Source organism: Sodiomyces alcalophilus (assembly GCF_042370955.1).
Source record: "Sodiomyces alcalophilus JCM 7366 unplaced genomic scaffold ACRALscaffold_5, whole genome shotgun sequence".
In the NCBI taxonomy this organism is placed as follows: domain Eukaryota; kingdom Fungi; phylum Ascomycota; class Sordariomycetes; order Glomerellales; family Plectosphaerellaceae; genus Sodiomyces; species Sodiomyces alcalophilus.
The window spans coordinates 3,744,179-3,768,688 of record NW_027263536.1 but is presented as its reverse complement, the minus strand read 5'-3'; the positions used below and the strand labels follow the sequence as shown (position 1 = coordinate 3,768,688).

The 24,510-nt window shown below is 40.5% G+C and overlaps 1 protein-coding gene across 1 annotated transcript; it reads left to right on the top strand.

The window, feature by feature from the left end:
• Positions 1–3,359: 3,359 nt before the first annotated feature.
• Positions 3,360–21,864, top strand: ACRALDRAFT_2020648 (uncharacterized protein; the record flags this gene model as incomplete). Its single annotated transcript, XM_071020029.1, has 3 exons — positions 3,360–3,365; positions 12,030–12,324; positions 21,830–21,864. The coding sequence occupies 3 exons, from the start codon at positions 3,360–3,362 to the stop codon at positions 21,862–21,864; spliced, it is 336 nt and encodes a 111-aa protein (XP_070874262.1).
• Positions 21,865–24,510: the final 2,646 nt, after the last annotated feature.

Below are 24,510 nucleotides of genomic sequence, written 5' to 3'. Positions count from 1 at the left end.
GGCGTGATAGCCTCGTAGTTATAGAGGGGGTAAAAGGGGGTCCTTCTGGTAGATACTCGGATAGTTATACGGTCCGCGAAAAGGACTATAGGCAGGATCTTATATAATATACCGCGGTAAATCTTCTACTAAATAGCTAGCGTGTAGGCGATAGGCTTATATCCTACCTTATTTAGACTATTAGCGCGGGGGTAATAGGCAGAGATAACCTTCCGCTTTATTAGGTATACCCGATTTAGCTTAATCACGCTACCCTTATTCTTAGGACCTCTATCCACGATAATATACTAGTATAGCCTATACCGGCAGATAACGTCTTCCTATAAGAATATCGTGATAGCTCGCGATATGTTTTTCCATAGGAGACGGGCTTTAACTTATCCCGTGAATATATATCGAGCCTCTACTAAGTAGTAGCCACTAAGATACTGGATATTAAGACTTACCTATATAAAGGGGAGGGCTTATTAAGGCAGTTAAGTGGCGATTAGGGGATCCTTATATGCTTTGCCTTAGCGGCTCTAATACTCGGCGTATACTTCGATAACCTCCTTAGTCTGCTTATAGATACCGTCCTAGGTATATAAGGGGGTAAGCTTTTAGTATATCCTATCCCTTACACGATAGCCTGACTTATCGTGGGCCTTCCTAATTAGGGTAACCTAAGTCTCTTTATTATTAATCCACCTCTTAGGAGTCGAATCTTTCTTAGTAACTCTTATCTATAATAGACCGTCCTTTATAAAAACAAGGGTTAATCGATCTTTAACACGGTAGGCGTCACGAGGGTTTATTTTAAAGGGTGTCCGTAGGCTTATTAAATATAAGGCCACTTATTAAGAGAACTAGCTTTAGGTAACGTCCGGGTCTAAAACGTCTTCGGCTAGGGTGGGGTTATTAAACCTCTTATCCGTGTCCGCGAGGAAGATTTAGCCGTTAATAAAGTCGTTAATATCTCCCTCTATAGCGTTATTAGCCTAATTAGATAGAGTAGTAGGTATCCTTAAAAGTCCGTTAGCCATAGTGTTTTTGGTTCCCTTAATATATTTAACCTTAAAGTTAAAGAGTCGGATCTAGGTAATCCACTAAGTAATAAGTGCGCCGGGCAGGTCCGTGGTAAAACCACTAAGCTAGGATACTAAGGCTTAAGTATCTGTTTCTAGTATAAAGCGGACTCTATAAAGATAGTTACGAAGTTAGTAAAGCACCTTTAATACTCCCCTTAGCTCTAGCTTACCGGTATTATAAACCTTTTTTACCGGGTTTTATTTACCGCTTTTATACCGGGCGATAGCTCTCTTCCCGTCGATATACTAGCCTAAGATCCCGCCCTAGCCCTTAATATATACATTAACGATTATATAGATAATACTAGCCCCTTTACTATACTTAATAGTGATTAGGACTAGTATAGAGGTCAGGGTAACCTTAAGAGTGTCTATAGTATACTATTAAGGCTCGCTTTATAGGAAGACGGAAGTCTTTTTTAGTAGGTCTATTAACGGCCCCGTGATAATAGCGAAGCGGTAGATCTAGATACGGTAAAAGGTGGCGAGACTAAGATAAGAACGGACTTCGGAAATAGTCCGGCACTTCTACCACTTAGTTAACTTAGCTACCTTAGCCTGCTTAGGGGAACGATTATCGGTTCTATACACATAGCCTATAATAATAGCCGCTTTCTAATACTATTAGCTTTTAGCGCTAGCTATAGTGCCTTTAGCGAGCTCTATATTAAGAAGGACTCTATCGATATTACTAATATGCTTAGCCACGTAGCGGCGAAGTCTAGGCTTAATTAGGGTATCGTTATAGGTGGTGGTCGGCCCTTTAACCGCGATATTATTAATAAAGGGTCGATAGCACTAGGGAATAAGGTCGTAGAGGATACGGGTTATAGTATATATAAACTAGGCCACTAAGTTAGTCGCCCTTTACGGAAGGGTATATATCCTAAAAAGTCCTAAAACCGTGGCGAAGGTCGTTAAGTCCCTTAATTCCTTATCGAGGGTGACCTGGTTATAGCCGGAGAAGAAATCTAAAAGGGAAACTATCTTATATATACCGAAGTCCTTGGAAAGCTCGTTAGCCCTAAGCGGGATAAAGGCATCTTATAGGGTGATAGTATTAATCTTAGTGGCAAAGTTAATAAGGCGTATATTACCGTCCTTCTTCTTTATAAGGAACCAGGGGTTTTAGTAGGCCGCGTGGCTTTCCTTAATAACCCTCTTATCCTTCCTATCCTTAATTATCTTAACGATAATAGACTCTAGGGCTTTAGGGATCAGGATCCCTTTCGCCTACTATGCCTTATACGGAACTACTTTAATCTTCTACGGTAAGGCGACTCTAGGGTCGAGTCTCCCGTACTCTTACTAATCCTATACGAGGGTAGCTTCGCGGTTTAGGAGGGTCTTCGTTAAGAGCTCCTTTTCTATAGGTAGCAGATAGTCGGTAGAGTCTAGGATATCTTTAAGTCGCTCTTCCGTGAGTCTTAAGTAAGGGGTAATCTTAGAAAACTTTAGGGTGATTAGGCTAATAAAACGGTCGTCTTCCTGCTCCTATATATCCTCGGGGATTTCCGCTAAGATCTTCTATTTCTAAAGAGGGTCGCTTTTAGGGACGGAATTATCGGATAGCGTATTATTTATAGGGTGAATCTTAAGGGCTTTCGGCTTATATATAGTATAGATAGCCTAATTAGGTCCGTAGTATACCTCCTTAATTAGGTCCTAGTGCTTTTTCCTTTTCGCGGTCTATAGCTTCTTTATAGCCACTACGGCGGCGCTAGTAATACGCGCGTCTTCGGCCCTTAGAGCCGATAACGCTAACGACTAATAAGACTTCTATGCTTCCGACTTAAAATTAGTAAAAGTGATTTAGTATAAATTAGGCTAATTAGGGTAACTATAATAAGGACTTATAGAAAAATATAGTAGTGGAGGAAGAAAACGGAGTTTATAGTATTATCGGGCTTCCTTATCGTATTTCCTATACCCTTAGCCCTAATTCTATAGCATCGCCCTTAAGGCCACGTATACCCTTAGTAAAAGTGGCTTAATCTCCTTAAAGAATATAAAGGCTATTAGAGACGCTACGTTAGTATCTTTAATCGTGTATTAAATCTTATCGCCCTCCTTTAGAACGTCTAAAGGGTAATAGTTAGCCGTCTCCTTAATAGATAGCGAGGTAGCGGCCCTAGGCTAATAGGTAGGGTCGCTATTCTAGAGCTAATATTAATTAGCCTAATTAGACTAATCTTTATCGATCCGACGCCTTTTATTAGCCTCGTAGTTTAGCTGGCTTTAGTTCCTTAGTATCTCCTTAATCTACTCGCGATAGGCGATAGGTATAAGAATATGGGCGTTACTAAGCGTAAAGTCGGTATTAATCTAATTATCCCGGAAAGAAAAGGACGCTTTAGTCTCCTGGATCCATGGTATACTAAGTAGTATATTAGGCCCTAGACCGGGGAGGACTTAGAAGTTAAAAACGCTACTCTGCTCGCTAACCTATAAACGCTCCTCGAGGTACCCTATACACGGTTATCCCTCTTAGTTATTAACACCCTTAATCCGGATCTTAGTCTAGCTAATACGATATTCTAAACCAAAGCGTTTTATAGTATTTATAAAGATAGTATTAAAGGTGGCCCCTATATCGATAATAGCCTTAATAAAAACGTTAGGGTTATACGTTAAGGCACCCTTATAAGTAAGCCTATACTTTAAGACTATATATCGGGTAATAACTAAAGGGTTATCGGTTTTAGGGACGGCCTCCTTTTCGATAATAGTAAGGGTATTCGAGTTAACGTTATTAGGTCGGGTAAATAAGACGGTATACCCCTTAGACGAAGGCGGGGGAGGAGGTATACTAGGGGGACCTTATCCGTTAAGGAAAAAGGCTTTATTAGCGGTTAGGCGAACGATCTTACGCTAAGGCTAACTAGTCTCGGCGGCGCGTATTCTCTTATTATTTCTTAGTTTTATATCCGGGTCGTTAATAAGGTGATACTATAAGGGAACTTTAATCCGGAGATCCCTAATTTACCTATCTAGGTCTTTCCGTGCTTACTTTAGGTCGTAAGGGTTATCCGCGGAGGCACTAGCTTTGCCTTTGCCTTTATTAACGGCCTTAGGTTATTACTAGTCGGGCTATATCGGCGCTTTATCTATCTCCACTTCTTTATTAACGACCTCGGTTATTATCGGGGTCGGCACCCGGTAGCTAGGACTAGGGTTTAACTTCTATAGGCGCTATTTAATAACCTAATTAAGGAAACGGATAACCTTAGGAGTGGGTTTAACGATCCTCCTACTCCTAGTCGTGTATAGAGGCTATAAGGGGGGCTGCTTTTTCCGAGTATCCTTCGACGCGGTATAGATATCCGCCTATTAATACTCGGATATAATAGACACGAAATTAATACTAATATTTACTACGGGAGCCTTAGCCTTCGCTTCTTCCCCTTTTAGCTTAGTATAATATTCTAACGTTACTCGTATAACGTCTTCTATCTTAATAAGGAGGCTTCCGGAGTTAGTGCTAATATAGTAGGCTTTAGCTAGGTCTTTATACTTCCCTTAAAGGCGGGTGCTAAGCTAGTAGAGGACGGACCGCCGGTACGGCTAGTCTTACTACTTAAAGTATATATCCTAGGGGTAGGGCTACTACTCGTTATTCTAGTCTAAGGCGAGGTAATCGGGGTAGCGGAACCTAACTAGGTGCTAGGTCTTATCTAGCTATAGTACCGCGCACTACTCGCGGCGGTAACGCTCCTATCTATAATAAAAGTAACGGGGGGGTTAGTTATCAATAGGGTAGTATTATAACGGGCCGCCGGAATAGGGGTAAGAGTTCCTATTCCCGTACCGCGGTAGCCCTTACCTATACTATATATCGTCCTTATATATACTAATATTAGTCTGATTAGGGGTAATATAATAAGCTACCGGAGTAGTGTCCTACCTCTCCGAAATAGATTATTTTAGGGCGGCGTAGAACGGGGTCTTTAGGTGGGGGTCGGTAGCCAGGATCGCGTTAACCTTATCGGCTCCTACTCGGCGCGAGAGGGCTATAACTTAGGGGACCGCGTTCCTAATAACGCCTATACCGTTATAGACTATAAAGATAGCGTACTTCTTTAAAAGCTCCGTTAACTTATCTATATCGCTTTTTATTGATATAGCCGGTTTAGGCACTATAGTAGGCCCTTATAAGATAATCGGCGTATATACTATCGGGTTAGCCTAATTAGGCCGAGGCGTAACGGCTAGTATCGGTTTAGTAGTTAGCGTAGGGGTAGGAATATCTATAATACTCGCTACTTTATTAATAGGCCGCCCGTCGGCTACCTAAACGTCTTCTGCCTACTCTTTTAATATATCCGATAAATCGTAATACCTGCGTAGTCGGTCCTTTAGGTTAATAAACTTATACTTTATCCGGTTAGTAAGCTATATATTAATATCTCTATATAAGATAGCGAGGAAGATATTATAAAGCTTATAGTCTTCGATAAAGGTGCCGCCGACCTTATTAGCTCTCGACTTCTAAACCGTAACGCTTATTAATAGCTACTTAACCTATTAGACGGTTTTAACCTTTTTATACTTATAAATAAGTCGTAACTAACGTATTTAGTCGGATAGGTTAAGCTGCTAGTCGGGATCTAGGTAAGAGTATTCGTTAATAAGCCGCTACTTTAAATGCTTTTATTAGCTACCGGATACTTCGATTAGTCGGATTATCTTATTAACCGTAGGATAGATACTAGGCTCTATAAATAGGTTAACGTAGGAGATCTTATTAGCCTTATTAAGGCGGTTAAGCTTAGTATAGTCTTTATAGTCCCTAAGGAAGTTAGATAGGGCCCTTTTATTAAAGCGAGGGGCTCCCGCGGCGAAGGGGTTTAGGGGCGCGTAAGATATAATAGTAGCTTAAGTATTTTTATTATTATATCGGCTAATATACTAGTAGATAGCTATAAGCGTCTTTAAGGTAAGGTTTGCCTTAAAGTTCTTAAGGACGTTATTAGAAGACGCGATAGCTATAGTGGGTACGTAAGCCTACTAAGGAGCGCTTAGTCCGGGGGAAACAGGGGGAATAGGGGGAATAGGGGGAGCGGGGGGAGCTAGCCCGCCGCTAGGGTTCGGGTTGCCCTGACTAGGCGAAGGGGAAGCCGATACGGCTCCGTAGCCGGACGCCGGGACGCCCTAACCGTAAAAGGCGGTCGTTAACGGGCTAATACCGGGGTCTACGTCCCCTTACCTAAGTAAGGCGGTCGCGAGAGGAGGGTTAGCCGTAGGAGCGGCGTTACCCTAATTAGGCGTAACCGTGGTCGCTAGGGTTAGGATAGCCGCGTATATACTATTATTATTAGGCTTAGAGTGGCTATAGACTATAACCGTAAAAGGAGGGTCGCGATAATCGGTCTACTATAAAGCCGTTATATTATTAAAGGGGGGGGGTTAATCTATTATAATAACTGGTTTAGGTAGATTAGGGGAATCAGGGTCTTTAAGAAAGAAAGGGTTAAGAAATAAGAAGCAGTTATATATTAAGTCTATAAGTTTAAGGATAATTCTACTTAGCGATAGGGGGTAAAAGGAGCCTTTTTTTTAGGGGCCCTAAAGGATATAATATAAGTATTCTCCGCCTAGGCTTAGGAGGGAACCTACTATAGTTAGACTAACGGAGATACCTATAAGGAATAGGATAAGGTATCGCTAGCCGTTATAGGAGATTAGTTTAAGTCGTATCCGGGATCTACTAGCAGGTTTACCTAACCGCCGGGTCTATAAGGGCGCGGTATCTCGGGGCTCCTTAATAGGTTCTTTTAACCGTCGGGGCCTTATATAACTAGATTTTCTTAAAATTCTCGGGGCTAAGGACTTACCGCTATTCGTATAGGCCGTTATTACCCTGATTATAGTAAGGTTAACCCTACGCCTTTATTATTTCCTACTTAAAGGGTTATAATAAAAGATTTTTTTATATCTAGGCTCTACGGCCCCTAATAGTCTATATCCGTAACTTTTCCTATTCCGGTAAGGGAGCGCGCCCTCCGTCTCTATATCTATGCTATATCCGGAATCTGTTTTATAGTTAATCTATTCTTTATTCTACTTATCGTACCTTTTTCTTAACGGTTTTTCGCTTTTTTTCTTACCTTTACCTTATCGGCGGTAGGGGCCTGTCTCTCCGTCTATAGCTCTTATCTTATTTTTAGTAAGGAGGATCCGTCCCTGTTTTCTGGTTATTAGGTTTTATTAAGGCTATATAAGGGGCAGGTTTCCTAGGCTGTTATTATAATCTTAAAGTTAATTTTAAATATTAATACTTTATTTTAATCTCGGCCCCTTAGCTATATACTTCCCTTCCTATTTCCGTAATTAACGTGTAGTTCGTTTAGGTAAGCCGGAACTCCCCTTAAGTGCTTTCGGTTACCCTGATTAGACGATCAGGACTTCCTAGGCACCGAATAGATCCGCCTCCGAGTACTAATTAAAGAAAGGCGAAGCCGTTACTATACAGAACGGCTTAGGCAGTATAATCTCGGATAAGTCTTTAATAATAAGAGTGCTTAAGACCACGAAGTGTATATAACTAAAATAACATAAATAATAAGGAGACCTTTAAAAGAGGTTCCTGGAGGTGCGCGCTGCTCTGATTAGGGTAATATAGCTTAAACGAAGTGAATATAATAAACATAGTAAAACTTAGGGTTAAAAGGATAATAATTATATAGGATAATAATTATCCTCTGTGTCTGGGTAGCGTCGCCACGTATATATAATATATAAGATAAATAAAAAAGCGCGCGTCTTATAACGTCACGTGACGTCCCAACGATATGGCACTGGGTTCCGAACCACCCCTCTATAATAGTTAGCATATATATTATCGGGTTAGCCTAATTAAGCCGAGGCATAACGGCTAATATCGATTTTATAGTTAGTATAAGGGTAGGAATATTTATAATACTCCCTATCTCGTTAATAGGCCGCTTATCAGCTACCTAGATATCTTCTACCTACTCTTTTAATACATCCAAGAGGTTATAGTTCCTATATAGTCGGTCCTTTAGGTTAACAAACTTATACTTTATCCCGTTTATAAGCTATATATTAATATCTTAGTATAGGATAGCGAGGAAGTTATCGTAAAGCTTATAGTCTTTAATAAAGGTGCCGCCGACCTTATTAGCTCTTAACCTCTATACTCTAACGCTTATTAATGGCTACTTAACTTACTAAACTATCTTAACCTTTTCGTGCTTATAAGTAGGTCATAATTAGCGCACTTAGTCAGATAGGTTAAGCTGCTAGTCGGGGTCTAGGTAGGAGTATTTATTAAGCCGCTACTTTAAGTTCTTCTATCTACCACCGGAAGCTTTAACTCATCGGATTATCTTATTAACTATAGGACGGATACTAGCCTCTATAAATAGGCTAATATAGGAGATTTTATTAGCCTTACTAAGGAGGTTAAGCTTAGTATAGTCTTTATAGTCCCTAACGAAGTTAGATAGGGCCCTTCTACTAAAGTGAGGGGCTCCTATAGTAAAGGAGTTCAGGGGCGCGCGAGATATAATAGTAACACGATTCCTCTTATTATCGTACAGGCTAATATACTAATAGAGAGCCGCGAGTATCTCTAAGGTAAGGCTCGCCTTGAAGTTCTTTAGGATATCGTTAGGAGATACGATATCCGTGCTAGGTATATAAGCCTACTAAGGGGCGCTCGGTCCGGGGGAAACAGGGGGAATAGGGGCTAGCCCGCTACTAGGCGTCGGGTTACTCTAACTAAGCGAAGGGGAAGCCGATACGGCTTTATAGCCGGATACTGGGACGCCCTAACTATAAAAAACGGTTATTAACGGGCTAATACCAGGGTCTATACCCCCTTAGCCGAGTAAGGCGGTCGTATAAGGAGGGTTAGCTATAGGAGCGGCGTTACCCTAATTAGGCGTAACCGTGGTTACTAGGGTTAGGATAGCTGCGTATATAGTATTATTATCAGGCTTAGAGTCGCTATAGACTATAATCGTAGGGGGAGGGTCGTGATAATCGGTCTACTACGAAGCCGTTATATTATTAGAAGAGGGGCGTTAATCTATTATAATAACTAGTTTAGGTAGATTAAGAGAATCTAGGTCTTTAAGAAAAAAAGAGTTTAGAAATAAAAAGCAGTTATATATTAAGTCTATAAGTCTAAGGATAATTCCACTTAGCGATAGGGGGTAAGAGCCCTTTTCTTAGGGGCCCTAAAGGATATAATATAACTATTCTCCGCTAAGGCTTAGGAGGGAACCTACTATAATTAGACTAACGGAGGTATATATAAAGAATAGGATAAGGTATCGCTAGTTATTATAGGAGATTAGTTTAAGTTATATCCGAGATCCACTAGCAGGTTTATCTAACCGCTAGATCTATAAGGGCACGGTATCTCGGGGCTCCTTAACAGGTTCTTTTAACTATAAGGGCCTTATATAACTAGATTTTCTTAAAATTCTCAGGGCTAAGGACTTACCGCTATTCCTATAGGCCTTTATTACCCTGATTATAGTAAGGTTAGCTCTATACCTTTATTATTTCCTACTTAAAGGGTTATAGTATAAAACTTTTTTATATCTGGGCTCTACGGGCCCTAATAGTCTATATCTATAGCTTTTCCTATTCCGGTAAAGGAGCGCGCCTTCCATCTTTATATCTATACTATATCCGGGATCTATCTTATAATGAATCTATGTTTTATTCTATTTATTATACCTTTTCCTTAACTATTTTTCGCTTTTCTATCCACTTTTACCTTATCGGCAATAGGGGCCTATCTCTCCGTCTATAGCTCTTATCTTATTTTTAGTAAGGAGGATCTATCTCCGTTTTCTAGTTATTAGGTTTTATTAAGGCTATATAAGGGGCAGGTTTCCTAGCCTATTATCGTAATCTTAATACTAATCTTAAATCTTAATACTTTATTTTAATCTCGGCCCCTTAGCTATATACTGTTAATATCTGCTATTAATAACTATTATATAGTTATAGGCAGAAGAATAAGGAGCATAAAGATATATATATCTTTATACTAACCTATATATATTAATAATATTAATAAAGCATTTATGGCGTGATTATTAATACATAAGGTTAGTAATATAAAGTACGGGAAGAGAAGAAGTCTATTGCGTAAGGTAAAAAGCTTATATTAAGTCTACTGCGTAATACAGTATCTTTCTTTTCTTCATTCTTTCGTCTATATATATCTGCTTCTTCTCTCTCTCTCTTCCTCTCTTTCTTCTTTTCTAAGCTAGTCACTGTATTCTTAATATATACGAAAGTTATCTACGATACTATCATATCCTACTGGATTATCTCGAATCATTCACATATACTTCCTTTTGCCGTAATTAATGTATAGTTTATTTAGGTAGGCCGGAACTGCCCTTAATTACTTTCGGTTACCCTAGTTAGACGATTAGGACCTCCTAGGCACCGAATAAATCCGCCTCCGAGCACTAATTAAAGAAAGGCGAAGCCGCTACTATACAGAATGGCTTAGATAGTATAAACTCGGATAAGTCGTCGATAACAGCAGTGCTTAAGGCTATAAAGTGTATATAACTAAAATAATATATATAATAAGGAGACCTTTAAAAAAGGTTCCTAGAGGTGCGTGCTGCTCTAATCAGGGTAACGTAGCTTAAATAAAGTGAATATAATAAACGTGGTAAAACTTAGGGTTAAAAGGATAATGATTATATAGGATGATAAGCATCCTCTATATGTAGATGGCGTCGCCACGTATATATAATATATAAGATAAATAAGAAAAAAGAAGATACGCGCGTCTTATAACGTCACGTGATATCCTAATAACATAGCACTGGGTCTCCGATCCACCCCTCTACACTACGGCTTCCGCATAATAACTATCCGCGCCTTTATTTAAGGGTATAACTTAAACTATCTAGATAGCGATTAAAGAGGGCCTATAAGGAACTAGAAGCCCGAAGACTTACGCCTAAGCCGCGGGAATAGCCGCTTATAACCGCTTCGAAACCGTACTAGCTAAAGTTATCCTAGCATAGCACGTATAAGAGCTTACTATATACTATGGTACTAAAACAGGATTAGACCTATACGAGAGAATACTGCTAGAGATAGTATAGGTAGTAAGTAAAGCCAGCGGGAGAAGCGATATAATGGTAGCGCAGCGCCTACTAAGCGGGTATATTATTATTATTGTCGACTATAATAATACCTAAAGGAAAGCGTATAGATACTAGGTGCTTATCTCCTTTAGGCCCGGGGCTATAATATAAAAGAAAATCTATTAAGTAGTTATAAAAGGAATCCTAATAAGGCATATTAAGACTATAATAAGAATAATGTTATTATAGAACTTAAGACTAATAACCTCTTTATTAACCTTAGCGCAATCAGAATAAGGTTCCTATACGTCGAGAACGCCTATATAGCGCTCCTCTTTATAGGGATTAATACGCTAGGGGCGGCGGAGTATAGAGTAAAGGAGGGAATCTTCTGTTACTATAGCTATTACTGCTATAAGCCTTCTAACCCCGAGCTATTACCGCTATATTATTATAAATACCTATATATCGGGTATAAGGCGGGCTAATATAACGCCCCGGAACCCTTTTATAGCTATTATAGCGGCCCTAAATCGGAATATAATAGCGACTTTAATAGTTATAAGGCGCGCCGGGGTAAACCTAAGAAGCGCTATACTCCCTATAAGGACTATATACTATACTTAGTAATAGCTACCCCCTCCTAGCTAGGGAAAAGACTAGAACCAGGGACGCGTATACTAACTAAACTAAAGAATTCGATATTACCTAAATAAATAGAACCAGGACTATAATACCAGGTAAGTAACGCGTTACTATACCAGCGGAGTAAAGACCGATATTATTACTTCGGAAACGGCGCTAGAAGGGGCTACCCCCCGTGGGCTCTTATATTTTAATTATAGAGGCCGCGGAGAGGGTACACGAGAAGGAGAGGGAGAGAGATATAGTGGCCTCGAAGGAGGCGGCGGGTAAAGAAAAGGGTAATAATAATAAAAATAATAAAAATAATAATAATAATAATAATAATAATAATAATAATAATAATAATAATAATAATAAAAATAATAAAAATAATAATAATAATAATAATAATAATAATAATAATAATAATAATAATAATAATAATAATAATAATAATAATAATAATAATAATAATAATAATAATAATAATAATAATAATAATAATAATAATAATAATAATAATAATAATAATAATACTAGTAGTATAGCGATTAATATTATAAAGTTCTTCTTAGCGACTCTAAAGGCCGTCTAAAATACCTAAACCCCCCTAGCTATATAGCTAGCCGTACCCGGTAATAAGATACGGGCGTAGCGGAACCTCTATAAACTAATACCGGATATAATAATAGCTAGGACTACCTAGCTAGTGTTACTGGTTGACCCTATGGATATAATCCAGAAGAGCACCGGATCTTCCGACTAATTATATCGCGTACTCGGTAGGTCGCCGCGATATTATTTTTCGGTTATAAATACCTATAGAGATTTCTCCTTTTCCTTCTTTTCTCCTTAGCTTTAGATAATTTAATTATTCGGCCTTATTTTATAAATAACTCCTGACTAGCCGCTTATATATCTAAAGCTTAGCGAAACCTATGCGCTACTCTAATAGAGATAGACTATGACTTGAATCTGCCTCCTCCTAGCGCACTATCACGCCTAGCGGGCGAGTCGTCTAAGGCTACGGAGTGAAGGAGGGAGATTATTAACCCTTTATAGACTTAGCTCGTAACCTTAACTACCTAGATATAAGAATAATAGCATACTATTAACTAGCTATTATAAGCAATATAAAACTAATAATATATAATTACACCGCGTTTAGCTACCTTATCCGAAATAACTATATACAGGCTCTAACCCACTATTTTAATACCCACGCCCGACGTAATGCCTATCTTAAATCCTTAGACTAAATCACTCCTATTATTATAGAAGTTTAATAGTAAACGCTCGGAGTATATAAGTTAGTTATCCGAGATTCACGAGAAGCTCCTACTAGATTTACAGCTTTTCTAAAGCCTTTACGTGGAGTGGTATATTATTAACACCTATCTTAAAAAAGCACCTCGCCGCGTTATTAGTTCCTTTTGGGTAATAAGCGGAATTAATAGTTAATACGATCCCGAAGACTTCCTTAACTACCTTAACCGTATATATAAAGACGTTAATAAATAACCTCGCGCGGCTAACACCCTAAGGACGCTATAATAGCACGAGGACTAAGTATTTAGGAGCTTTATACCCGGGTTCAAGCCATAACTAGCTATCGCTAATAAAGGCTAATAGGATAATACTATAAAGATTATATTCCTAGAGGGAGCGCTTAGTAATCGCCTCTATACCGTATTTATTACCACTAAACTTCTAGATAACTACTCTGCCTAGGTAACCAAAGTATAGAGTATCGCTTAGAGACTTAAAGCCCTTGCTATAAGGCTATGTTTTAGTTAAGCACCCTATAATAATAATAATAATAATAACTATATCCGCGACTATAATAGTAATATAGAGATAGAAGGAGTGAATCGAGTATAGACTAAGAGAAAAGAGATAAGAGAGTGCTATAACTATAGAAAGAAAGGATACCTTAATAGGAAATACTGTTTTAAAAGAAAAGACGCCGAAGGTTAGAAAGAGGCCTATATAGCTAAGGTCTTAGCGACCTCGGATAATAAGACGATCTATATAGGAGTCACGGATAATATTAAGACTCGGAAAAAGAATAGCTTTAGTATAAAAGCGGGTATTAAAGCCTACTATAAAGAAATAAAGGGATTAGAAAGAGTTTATATCTTAGTCGCGTGGTAGTTATTTAGCTTTTATATAAGCGCGGATAAATAAGAAGTTAATTACCGCTCTGATAGATACTAGATATAATTCTTATATAGCTATAAGCGAACGTTTTATAAAGTCCCTCCGCCTCCTATTAGTCGATAAGACTATAAAAACCCTTTTTAGGGTTCTCTAATACTATAAGGTCTACTAAGAGCTTAGGTATTACTGTATACGATCTTAAGGTCGGCAGACATATATAACAACTATTTGCCTATATAATACTAGCATTAGATTACAACGTGTTCTTAGAGAAGCCCTGGATAGAATATAACGATATTATTTATTATATAAAGAGGCGCCGCCTTTACTATAGAATAGCCCGGATAGATATATAGCTGGAGGGTAAGGAAGAGCCTGATAATATTAGAGTAATTCGTAGAGCTTAAATAATAACCGGTTTAGTATTAACTAAAATTATATATCGGTTATAAAGGAAACAACCGTTTAGAAGCGAAGAGCTAGTACTTTACGTAATTAGTATTAAGGATATCGATAAAGACCTCTATAGTAAGTTACTAGTCGACCCCCAGAAATATATTCTGGAAGAGATTCTATAATAATTTCCCGACTGATTCTTGGACTTATAAGCGACTGAGCTCCCTCCTTACTAACCCGGAGTTAACTACGAAATAAACCTTATAAGAGGACCCGATAGAAAGGAGCTAGAACTACCCTAGTATCACGGGTATAATTTATCGACGTCAGGGATAGCCTGAATAGGGGGAGATAATATATCCTAATAGTTATATATAAGATTAGATAGGGTTACGGGGGTTAGGAATAGGCGGCCGAGTCGGTTCGGGGACTAGTACTATCCGTACCGACTTAGTATAGTATAATAGGGTGGACCACCGGCGGATAGATCGTGGTCCTAGGAGTATCTTCGAGTAGATTCCCTAAGGTTCTCGAGAAGGAGGTTTTGGTTATCTATAAAAAGGATAAGTAAAGCTAAACTCCTGACTTATAGGTCTCGCGAATAATTTAACTCTTAATTTTACTTATTTATTTATCCTACCTTTTAATTATTATATAATGTCTTTTTACTCTTTATATAAAAATCCCTAATATAATATTCGCTTAACCGTTTTAACGGGTATAATAACTATTAAGAGTTATAAGTGTAATTTAACTTTATTAATTAGCTAATATATAACTATACTTATTATTATTATTATTATTCTCTTACTCCGCTATCCTATCTAGTCTAGGAGCCCGGCTTAGGCTATACGGTCCTTCTTAGCTAGTTATAGGGGGGAAAAACCCGTTCGGGTAGAAAAACCTCTATACTCTCCTTATTAGGATCGGTGCCGCTTCGGGGCCTTGACGGTCCTGGTAGTGACTTAATACGTATCTGGATTATACCTTTAGTCTAGTGGCTGACGGGAAGGTAGTAGGCTAGGGGATTCGGGTTAGCCTGGGATACGGTATACTATACAGGGGGCCGAAAGAGGTCCGCAGCGGTTCCGCGCTCTAGGAATCCTCCCTATATCGGGGTGGCCGGTTTATTTACGCCTTCCTTTTAGGCGGGGTTTTAGCAGGGGCTCCTGCCTTTATTATTATATATACCTGCCGAATTTAGCAGTTACCTATAGTTATAGCTAGGTTAATAGAAAATTATAAGGGCGTCCGCCCTTCTTCTTATTTTCCCTTTTTTAACCCTTTATTATAATATCGTAGGTTTCCTTTTAAGCCGCCCCCCCCCTTACTCCCACCTTTATTCCCGGCTTTATGCTATAGTTACTAATAAAGCGTCGGATAGTTTATAGATAGGCCGGGTCTTTTATTTATCGTTATTTTATAGTATCGTGTATTTATAAGTGGTAGCGCGGTAACGCGGGCGGGAAGTCGGCGGTTTTAGGGCGGGCTAATAGGATAGGCTATAGTTAATTAAAAATAACTATTAAATAATTAATAACCCGGAGTCGTTAATATAAGTTCGATAGGGTGCTGTGGGGGGGCGTGTTAGTTTTAAGCTTAGTGTTAATAGCCTCCTAGATACCGCCTAAGAAGAAATAGCCTAAGAAAAAGGGTAACTCTCGCTATTATAAGGCTAGAGCTACGCGAGTATTACCGTGGGTTTTCCTAGAGGTGCCCTTAGGGTGCTAGAGTAATACCGCTAGGAGGCCGTCTCTGACTTTAAGTAAATATCTTAGATATACTAAACGCCTTAGGGGCGATAAGCCGGAGGATATAAAAGTATATACTAATATTACTAGGAAAGGAGCGGTATACTATTAGTATACTAATAGTTATTAGACTTATAAGGATATAAGTCGGTCTTATAATAGTATCTTAATAGCGCTAGTATAGTAGTAGCGGGAGTCTAATAATCGGTGTAGGTTCCGGCTATAGCCCTAAAGTATTAATAGCGTGTCCTTAAACGCTATTAGGAGCTTATAACTACTATCGCTAGGGGTAGAGACAGAGCTATTATAAGTTATATCCCTAGGGGTACTGCTACTATACCGCGCTGACTTTATATAGGCTCGGGGTCGGCTTATAGCGGCGGTGGTATCCTTTAAGCGCGCCGCTAGGCGTGCTTACCCCGCTAGCCGCCGCCGCGGTAGTAACGCTATACTAGCTAGCCTAGAGCGCTAATTAAATCGGCTAGAGGGGATAATCGTTATTCTGTTAGAAGTGGCCGTATATATCTCTACGGTCCCCTTATAGTAGAGTAAAGCTAATATCACGGGATAGGGTTATAAGTATAACGCTAATAGCGATAATACTACTAAGAGTAAGGATAAGAAGGGAGGCGCTAAGACTAAGGCTAAGTAAAGGGCAGGTACCGTTATAATATAACCCTTTGGTGCCGCCGGGGTCCCGGCTTATAGGACCCCTAAAGTAAATACGAATATCTAGATCGGGTACTATCTCTATTCTATATATTCTATACCGGGGCGGTCCCGCTACGGGGTCTTTATTATATAATTCCTTATAATTTCTAGGGTAAGGCGGAAGTCGCTTAGGCGGCTAAGATATAGGAACTATTTCGCTATTACCCTTACTTCCTTAGGGTGGTTTAGGGCGTTAAAAAGGTCTCCCCTAGTTAAGATCGGTCTCCCTATAGCGCTATAAAGGTCCCTTTATAACTCCGGAGTAGTTTTCTAATACTAAAGGATAATATATTTGGCTATTTCCGCCCCTCCGTTATTATAGGGGTACCGGGTAGTAGTAAAGCCGGGAACCCTTACTCTAAAAAGGAAGGCCCTAAGACCTAGCTTCTTAGAGCGGATCTAGGTAAGGACGGAGCTTTACGGCTTTAGGAGGCCTTTATATCTTTAAAGGTCTCTCTTTTAGGGGTTCCGGTTCGGTACCGCTATAGTATAGGTCGGGTTCCGAGTAGACCCTAAGTCCCTTTACCTCCCCTTTTATTCTTTTTTAAGGGCGGTATCCGGGTTACTATTATTTAGCTATTATTAGGTAATAAAGGATTAAACAGGCTAGGCGAGTACTTACTAGGCGGTATAGCGGCGCCTTAGTGCCGTTTATACCCTCGCGGCGGCCTAGGTGCTAGCTAAGATAAGTCCCTTAGCTCCGGTATTTTAGTAATTAAGAGCTTTTTTGGCTACGAGACGGGTAAGATATAGGTTAAGGGGGGGGATATATATCTTTTTTTTTTAGAATCCGGATCGGCGTGGCCTTATAGGCACCGGTAATAGTCTTAAGGTATTTATTCTAGGCCGAGCTTAGAGCCGTAGCGAGACCGCGGCGGGGCCTATTAGTGATTTTATAAAAGGTAGGGGCGTAATAGGAGATAGCTAGACGGATTATAGCGGTATAAAGGCGCTAGGCGTCGGTGAAGCTATAGCCTTAGGCTACCGCGGCGAGCCGGGTTAGGGCATAGTTTTATATTATTAGTTTACTCTGGATCTCCTTCTAATACTATAAGAAGTTTAGTTTCCGGTCTAGCTATACTCTAAGGAACCTGGTTTCTATTAAGGGTGGTACCGGCACGGTACTAAGGTAGAGAGGTAACGGGGATAAGGAGCGGGATTTCGCGAAGGGTATAAATATATATTTTAAGGGCTTAAATTAAAGGCCGCTCGCTTAGGACTAATCCTTATATATCTACTAGCCGGAGGTAAGGCGGTGCTATATCTAGGCTTTTATATAGCCGAAGGCGATAATATTTATATTATTAGTAAAGCCGATAATAATAGTTCTCGCGGCGTATTCGAGTTCCTCGTATAGGGTAGAAATATATAGAATAAAGAGAATTAGGGAGACCGGGGACCCCTATAACACGCCGGCGCGGAGGGGCCGTAGGGTTACCGTCTAGCTATCGAAGAGGAGGTAGACTATCCGGTCTTAGAGAAAACTGCTAGTTAATTAAACGGCCTACTCTAGAAATCCCTTATATCGGAGGGACTCGAGGAGTCTAGTATAGGGGATAGTATCGAAGGCCTTATATATATCTAGCTAGAGTATCGCGGGGGCGCCGCCTAAGGCCTAGGCGGCTTTAACGGCCTTTATTACACGCTATATAGCCGTTTTTATATTATATTTAGGTCTGTTTCCTATTTAGCTATTAGGGAGTAGTCGATATTCCTTTATAGCGGCCGCGAAACGGTCTACTATAATACCCTTAAGTAGCTTTCTAATCGTGTTAAGGAGGGAGATCGGTCTCTATCCTTTAGCTATCTTATAGTCGCTTTATAAGCGGCCCTTTTTTTAGATAATTATAATAGTAGCGATATAATAGTAGCGTAGGAAGTAGCTTAGGGATAGGCAGGCTAAGAGCATTATAGCTAGGATCTAGTATAAAGCTAGGCCGTAGGCTTTTAGGAGGCTAGCTAGGAAGCTATCCGGGCCGGGGGCGGCCTAGGGTTTAGTCCGGCGGAGGCGGCTCTAGATATCCGCCACGGAGACGCTTCGGTCTATATCCTACCTAGAGGGGTACTCCTGTCCTAGGGGTCTAGGATCCGAGTCCCCGGGTAGGGGGAAGAACTTTGCGTATAGGATATCTGCTTTCTTATTATATAAGGTCGCTAAGTCGCCTTTATCACGGTATAGCGGGGTTATAGTAGGGGGTCCGGGTAGCTAGTACCCTTTAGTTCGGGCCTATCTTTAGAGCCTTTAAAGGAGTCTGTTATTCGCTTAGGTCGAGTAAAGGAGGTAGCGCTAATATTACCTCTTCGCTACCGCTATAGCTTTATCGCGGCGGAGCTCGGCTTACCTATACTCCTCCTACTTATTCCGTGATTTCCTTAGTATATATCGCCGGTATAGTCTATACGCTTTTTAGGTTAGGGACGTTAGCTTATCGGTCTATTATAGGCAGGGTAGGTAGCCGGGGGGGCCGGTTTATCGGCGCGGGGCCGTCTAGTCGGTAACGGTAGTAAGGTCCTGGGTTAGCTAATTAAGGGCCCTGTCGATATTAAAAGGCGTTAATAGGGGGCCTGGCTATATAAGGATCCCGGGAGCTATTTAGTAAGCGAGGGAGGGTATAAATTCCTTTTAGACCTAGCGTGGGCGGTTAGGGGACTAAGGCGGGGCTATATCGGCAGGGCGGACCCCGCTAAGGTGTATAGTCGCGGCTTAGGAGAGGTAGTCTAATCCGATAACCTCGCTATCTATACTATTATAACCGTAGCGGAGCCCCGGGGATACCTATATAAGATCGATAATACTAGGTCTCCGGCCTAGCCTATACTAGGTAGTTATTCCGGGGGGGGGTAATAAGGTTAAGGTTTTAGCGGGAGGTAAATTTTAGGAGGGTGCTAGACCTAGGGTAGAATCTAGGATAGTTAGCCTAAAGGGGGTAATAGAGATTAAAGTCTTTAAGGAGGATATAGCGGCCCTAAGGGGGGGGCCCTATAAGGTCCGTGGTTAAAGGAGTATACCACGGGGTAATAGCGGATTAGTAGTTCTTAGAGTAAATAGACTAGATCGTGATAGCTTAATTACCTACGCTAAAAGTAACCGTATAGGAGTCCCGGTAGGCCCGCTATATCTATATACTAGGGGGGTATTATTTATAGATATAAAGCAGGGCCCTGCTACCTCCCTAAATTAGGAGGTATAAGGCCCTACTAGGGGTTTTAGACCCTTTATAAAGGGGTTAAGCCCTGGCTCTTAGATAGCTATTATATTATACTTAGTATAGGCCCGTAGCGGGAGCTCTGCTTAGGCCTATTTAGCTCCTATATTCTAGGTTAGGATATAGAGCTTTATTATTTAGAGGGGGGGTAGGGGGTTCGGGGCCGATCCGGCTAGCAGGGCCTCCTAGGTATCTTAGGTTAGGGTTAGGTCGGTCCCGCGGGGGATAAGGAATAGCTCTAGGGGCCTAGAGGCTAGGGGGTATTCGCGGGGCCTTTTTAGCGGGCGACCGGGACCGCGGCGAATCAGGGCGGCTTATAATAGGGTAGGGGAGGGGGAAGGTAAGGGATATCTAAGGCGGGGTCACGGGTATACCGCCTTAGTCTATCGTGTAATATTAAACTCTTTTACCCGGTACTTATATACTTCCCGGGCTCTCGCGGCTTTATATCTCTTAACCTAGTAAGCGTCGTCGAAGGCCTTATAGTTTTTATCGTATACGGTATACCTTCGGGTAGCCTTTAGGGCTAATACTAGGTAGTTCTTAAAACCGTTCTAGTAGCTAGACTCGGGTTTAACGTAGTAGCGGCACCGCCTCTCCGCCTCTAGGCACTAGGCAGCTTTATCTCCGAACTATAAATAGTTAAAGCACCTTAGGAGGTTTATATTAGGGTCATAGGGCTTATATAGGTAGCTACCGCCCTCTAGTAGGAGACTATTCTATATAAGGTTCTTTACGCTTTCCGGTAAGGTGGTCTTAATAAGTAGTATCGCTACCTCGCCGGTGCCGTATCTAGGGAGCCGGGTCTTTACTCGGTATATTCTTATATCGGGGTTAAAGGTATATAAGGACTATAGGAGCTTATTTTTAGATAATAGGCCTAGGATTAAGTAGGGGATAGCTTTTATTAGGACTAGATAGGTTCGGGTAGCTATTTTAGCCCCGGGGCCGAAGGCCTATTTAACCTAGTAGTCGGCGAAGGTAGACTATTATTAGGCCCCTCCGGTAAAGGTTAGGTATATATCACCGCTAGGTAGTCTTCTAGCCGCTATAGCGTTATTACGGCTAGCGGCTATATTTATAGCTTAGATAATCTCCTTTAGCGACTAGGCTTAGAGTGCCTAGTCCGTTTAGTCTTTATATTTAATAATTAGTTCTTTATAGTATTAAGCTAGGATTACTCGGGGGGGGTGCTAGGTCTTAAGGGGGGGCTATAGCGGGTAGCGTTATAGCTACTACGGCCTAGGTCGGCTTTATTCCTTTTCGGAGTTCCTCCCTAATTATACTATATATAGTGGCGTAAAGGTATATAATCGGGGCCGTTATAGTGCTCTAGCTATTAAGGCAGCGTAGCTTAATAAGTTCTTCTACTAGCTCCACGACCTAATTAATTATATTCCTATTAGCTAGTAGACTTTGGATTAACGCCTTAACTTATTATATCTTTGTTTTAAAGGCCCGCGGAGCCTCCGTTTTAGCCTTGGTTCGGTTACCTACGGGATTACCCTGATTCGGGCGATAAGAGTCGAGTAGTAGTCGCTATCGGTGGGGGCGGTTTAAAGGATTTTTAGGAGGTAGGCTAGTCGCCACCACCCCTTTTATCGTATCCGCCCCCGCGTCCGCGCTACGGCTTCTACTCGGTGCCATCACGGCGTAGAGGGGGGAGTTAGGTTCCTTCTCTAATTAGTTTCGTCGTTTTTAATTAAGTTACGCGTCGGTTGGCTCTATATACCTATACCTCCTTATATACGCTCTAGTATTACTCCTCCTAAGCATAGAGATTATAAATCGGTTTATGAGTATACGCCACCTCCCCCTAGCCCGAGAACAACACTACCGCGCCTTTACCCAATAAATAAGAGACTATTATCCTATAAGCCTCTTTAAAGCTATAGCCAGAACCGTTTCTAGCACCTTAGTATAAGCCTTCTATAGTCCGTTAGCGTGAAACACCTATAGTTCCCTTACCGAATACTATAAAGCTATAACCTGATTTTTAGTCGGGTATACGTTATAATATCGAAAAACCAAAGAATTATCCTACGCATTAGCTGCTTCCTAGAGAGCTAGACTTCCTCTTTAACTATTACGAGGAATATAAGAAACGTAAGCGTATATTAAAGCATCTAGAAGCTATTTATCGTAGCTAAGACTCGGATACCACCTTATCCCCTTATAAACCCTTAGTGAACTACTATTATCCCTATAGTGGTTGCGGTAATCTATTTAAAGTAAACCTCCTAACCCTAAAATAGGACGGTAAGTCGTATAACTAGTTTAGGACCTTTATAGAAAAGATTAAAGAACGCTTTTACCTTAATCTAGCTAGTATTATAATAAAGGCGAAAAAAGTCTACTTTACCGCTAATTACCTAAAATAGAATATAATATCCCGTTAGCATGCCTATTAAAGGAGGACTTATAATTCTTCGATAAAAACGATATAGGCTCAGCTAAAGGCCTTCTTAACCGAGTAGTTAGTCGATACTAAGACCCACGAGCTATCGGTTACGGAATAAATCTTTTCGGAATGGACTTCTTAATAACACGGTTAAACCTATAATTAAGTCCTCGATAAGTTAGATTCCCTATTTAATAACATATTTATCCCCCTTCTAGATAAATAGCGTATATAATTGATTATCACTAGACTAAGTAAACCTCTACACACTTAGATTATTATTATTACCTAAGACCTTTTAGAAGTTAAACGTCGCGGCTTACTAAGCTAAAGTTATATTAATATATAAGGGTAAACTATTTAATCGGATCGCGACTATTACTTATATATATCCTATAATTAGGGTTATAAAAGGAAGCGCGGAGCCGGTAACAAACCCTTATTAGCCTAAGCTAGCAGTTCCCGCGAAAACACGCCTATATCCCTTACCACTATAACCGCACCTATTACTACTACCCCTGCCTAATAGCGGGATAACCTTAGTATAATATCGGAACCCTCGGGCCCTTAGAAATATTACGAATATAAAGTAAAGGGCTATATTCGACCTTTCTACCCTTATTTACGGAATAAGCGGGCGGCTAAAGTTTTACCTCGGCTACTAACTCTAATTAGGAGGCCGTGACCCTTAATTAAGCCACTATAGGTTAGGTATAGGCCCTACCCTAAGCCTTATAGAGTTAGGCTTAGGATAACGCACTATTAGAGTTATCCCTATAAGCGGCTGGTTATAAGTTGTTTATAGAGGGAGGCCGAATAATTAAATTATCTAAAGCTAAGGAGAAAAGAAGGAAAGGGGAAAACTCTATAGGTGCTTACGACCTAAATATAATATCGCGGCGACCCGCTAGGAACACGTTATGATTAGTCGGAAGATCTGGTACTCTACCAGATTATCTCCACGGGGTTAACCCGTAATATTACCCCCCCCCCCCCCCTCGGTAAGCCGTTAACCTTCGGTGTGAGTTCGTAAAGCGTTATTATTCGATTAAATAACGCCTTTTTATTAATTAAATAACGCCTCTTTATTAATTAAATAACAGCTTCTAGCAGCTCTTCTGCTATAAATAACCTCTCTGTTTATTAAAGAGCGCTCGAGACAAGCCTTTATAGTTATACGATTAATTAACGTTCCGTATAGGGATATAGTTCTTATTCATAGTCGGGTCGTAGGGTTATTCCTGCTATATAAGGAGCCCTAGTAGCGTACCTTCCCTAACTAAGTAACTTAGTTATATTAATAATACTAACTTCGCTATCGCCTCTATAAATCTATTTTTCCTCTTTTCTTTAATAATATCTATTACTAGCCGTAGTACGTTTTCCGTCGACTATAACTCCTTTATATATTATACTATCACTCTAACCTCTCATCTCTTTCTTTTAGAAGATATTTAAATTTTTAGGATTATCCCCGGCCCCCAAGGTACATCTTTTCGTTCTTCCTATAAACCTCGCGTAACGTTTACTAACTTATATATATAATATAAGGGGCTAATAATAATAATAATAATAATACCGGCAAGGAGGCACCTACTCCCGCCCCGGCTAGTAAGGAGATCACTACTCCTGCCTCGGCTATAGACCGCCGCGCCTAGCTAGCCTAAGCCGCTAAGGCTAAGGGTAAGCGTTCCGCGGGCGAAGCTTCTATAGTGGTTAAGAGCCCCGCGAAGCGCGCTCGCGGATAAAATATCCTTTTAGAGGGACCCGTTTAGTCTTTTACTATACTTATATAAAGGTAATTACTAACGGCCAGGATAGGCGGCGCTACTATAACTAATTAGGACCCGGAGCGAGGATACCCGATCCTAAATACTATAACTACTTAAAGGGCGGTTATACGTATATTCCTCCTCCGCCTAGGATAATTAGTCCGTTAGTAGTATTCCTAGAGGCGGTAAAGGTAGTTAATAATAACCTCTTTCATAGCCCTAAGGCGGTAAAGGTGCTTATAGCAGCTTATTCGGCCTTCTAGAAGGCGTCCGGGGTCTCGAAAAAGGCTCCTAGCATTTCGTAGGAGGATAAGCCTATCTTAACGCC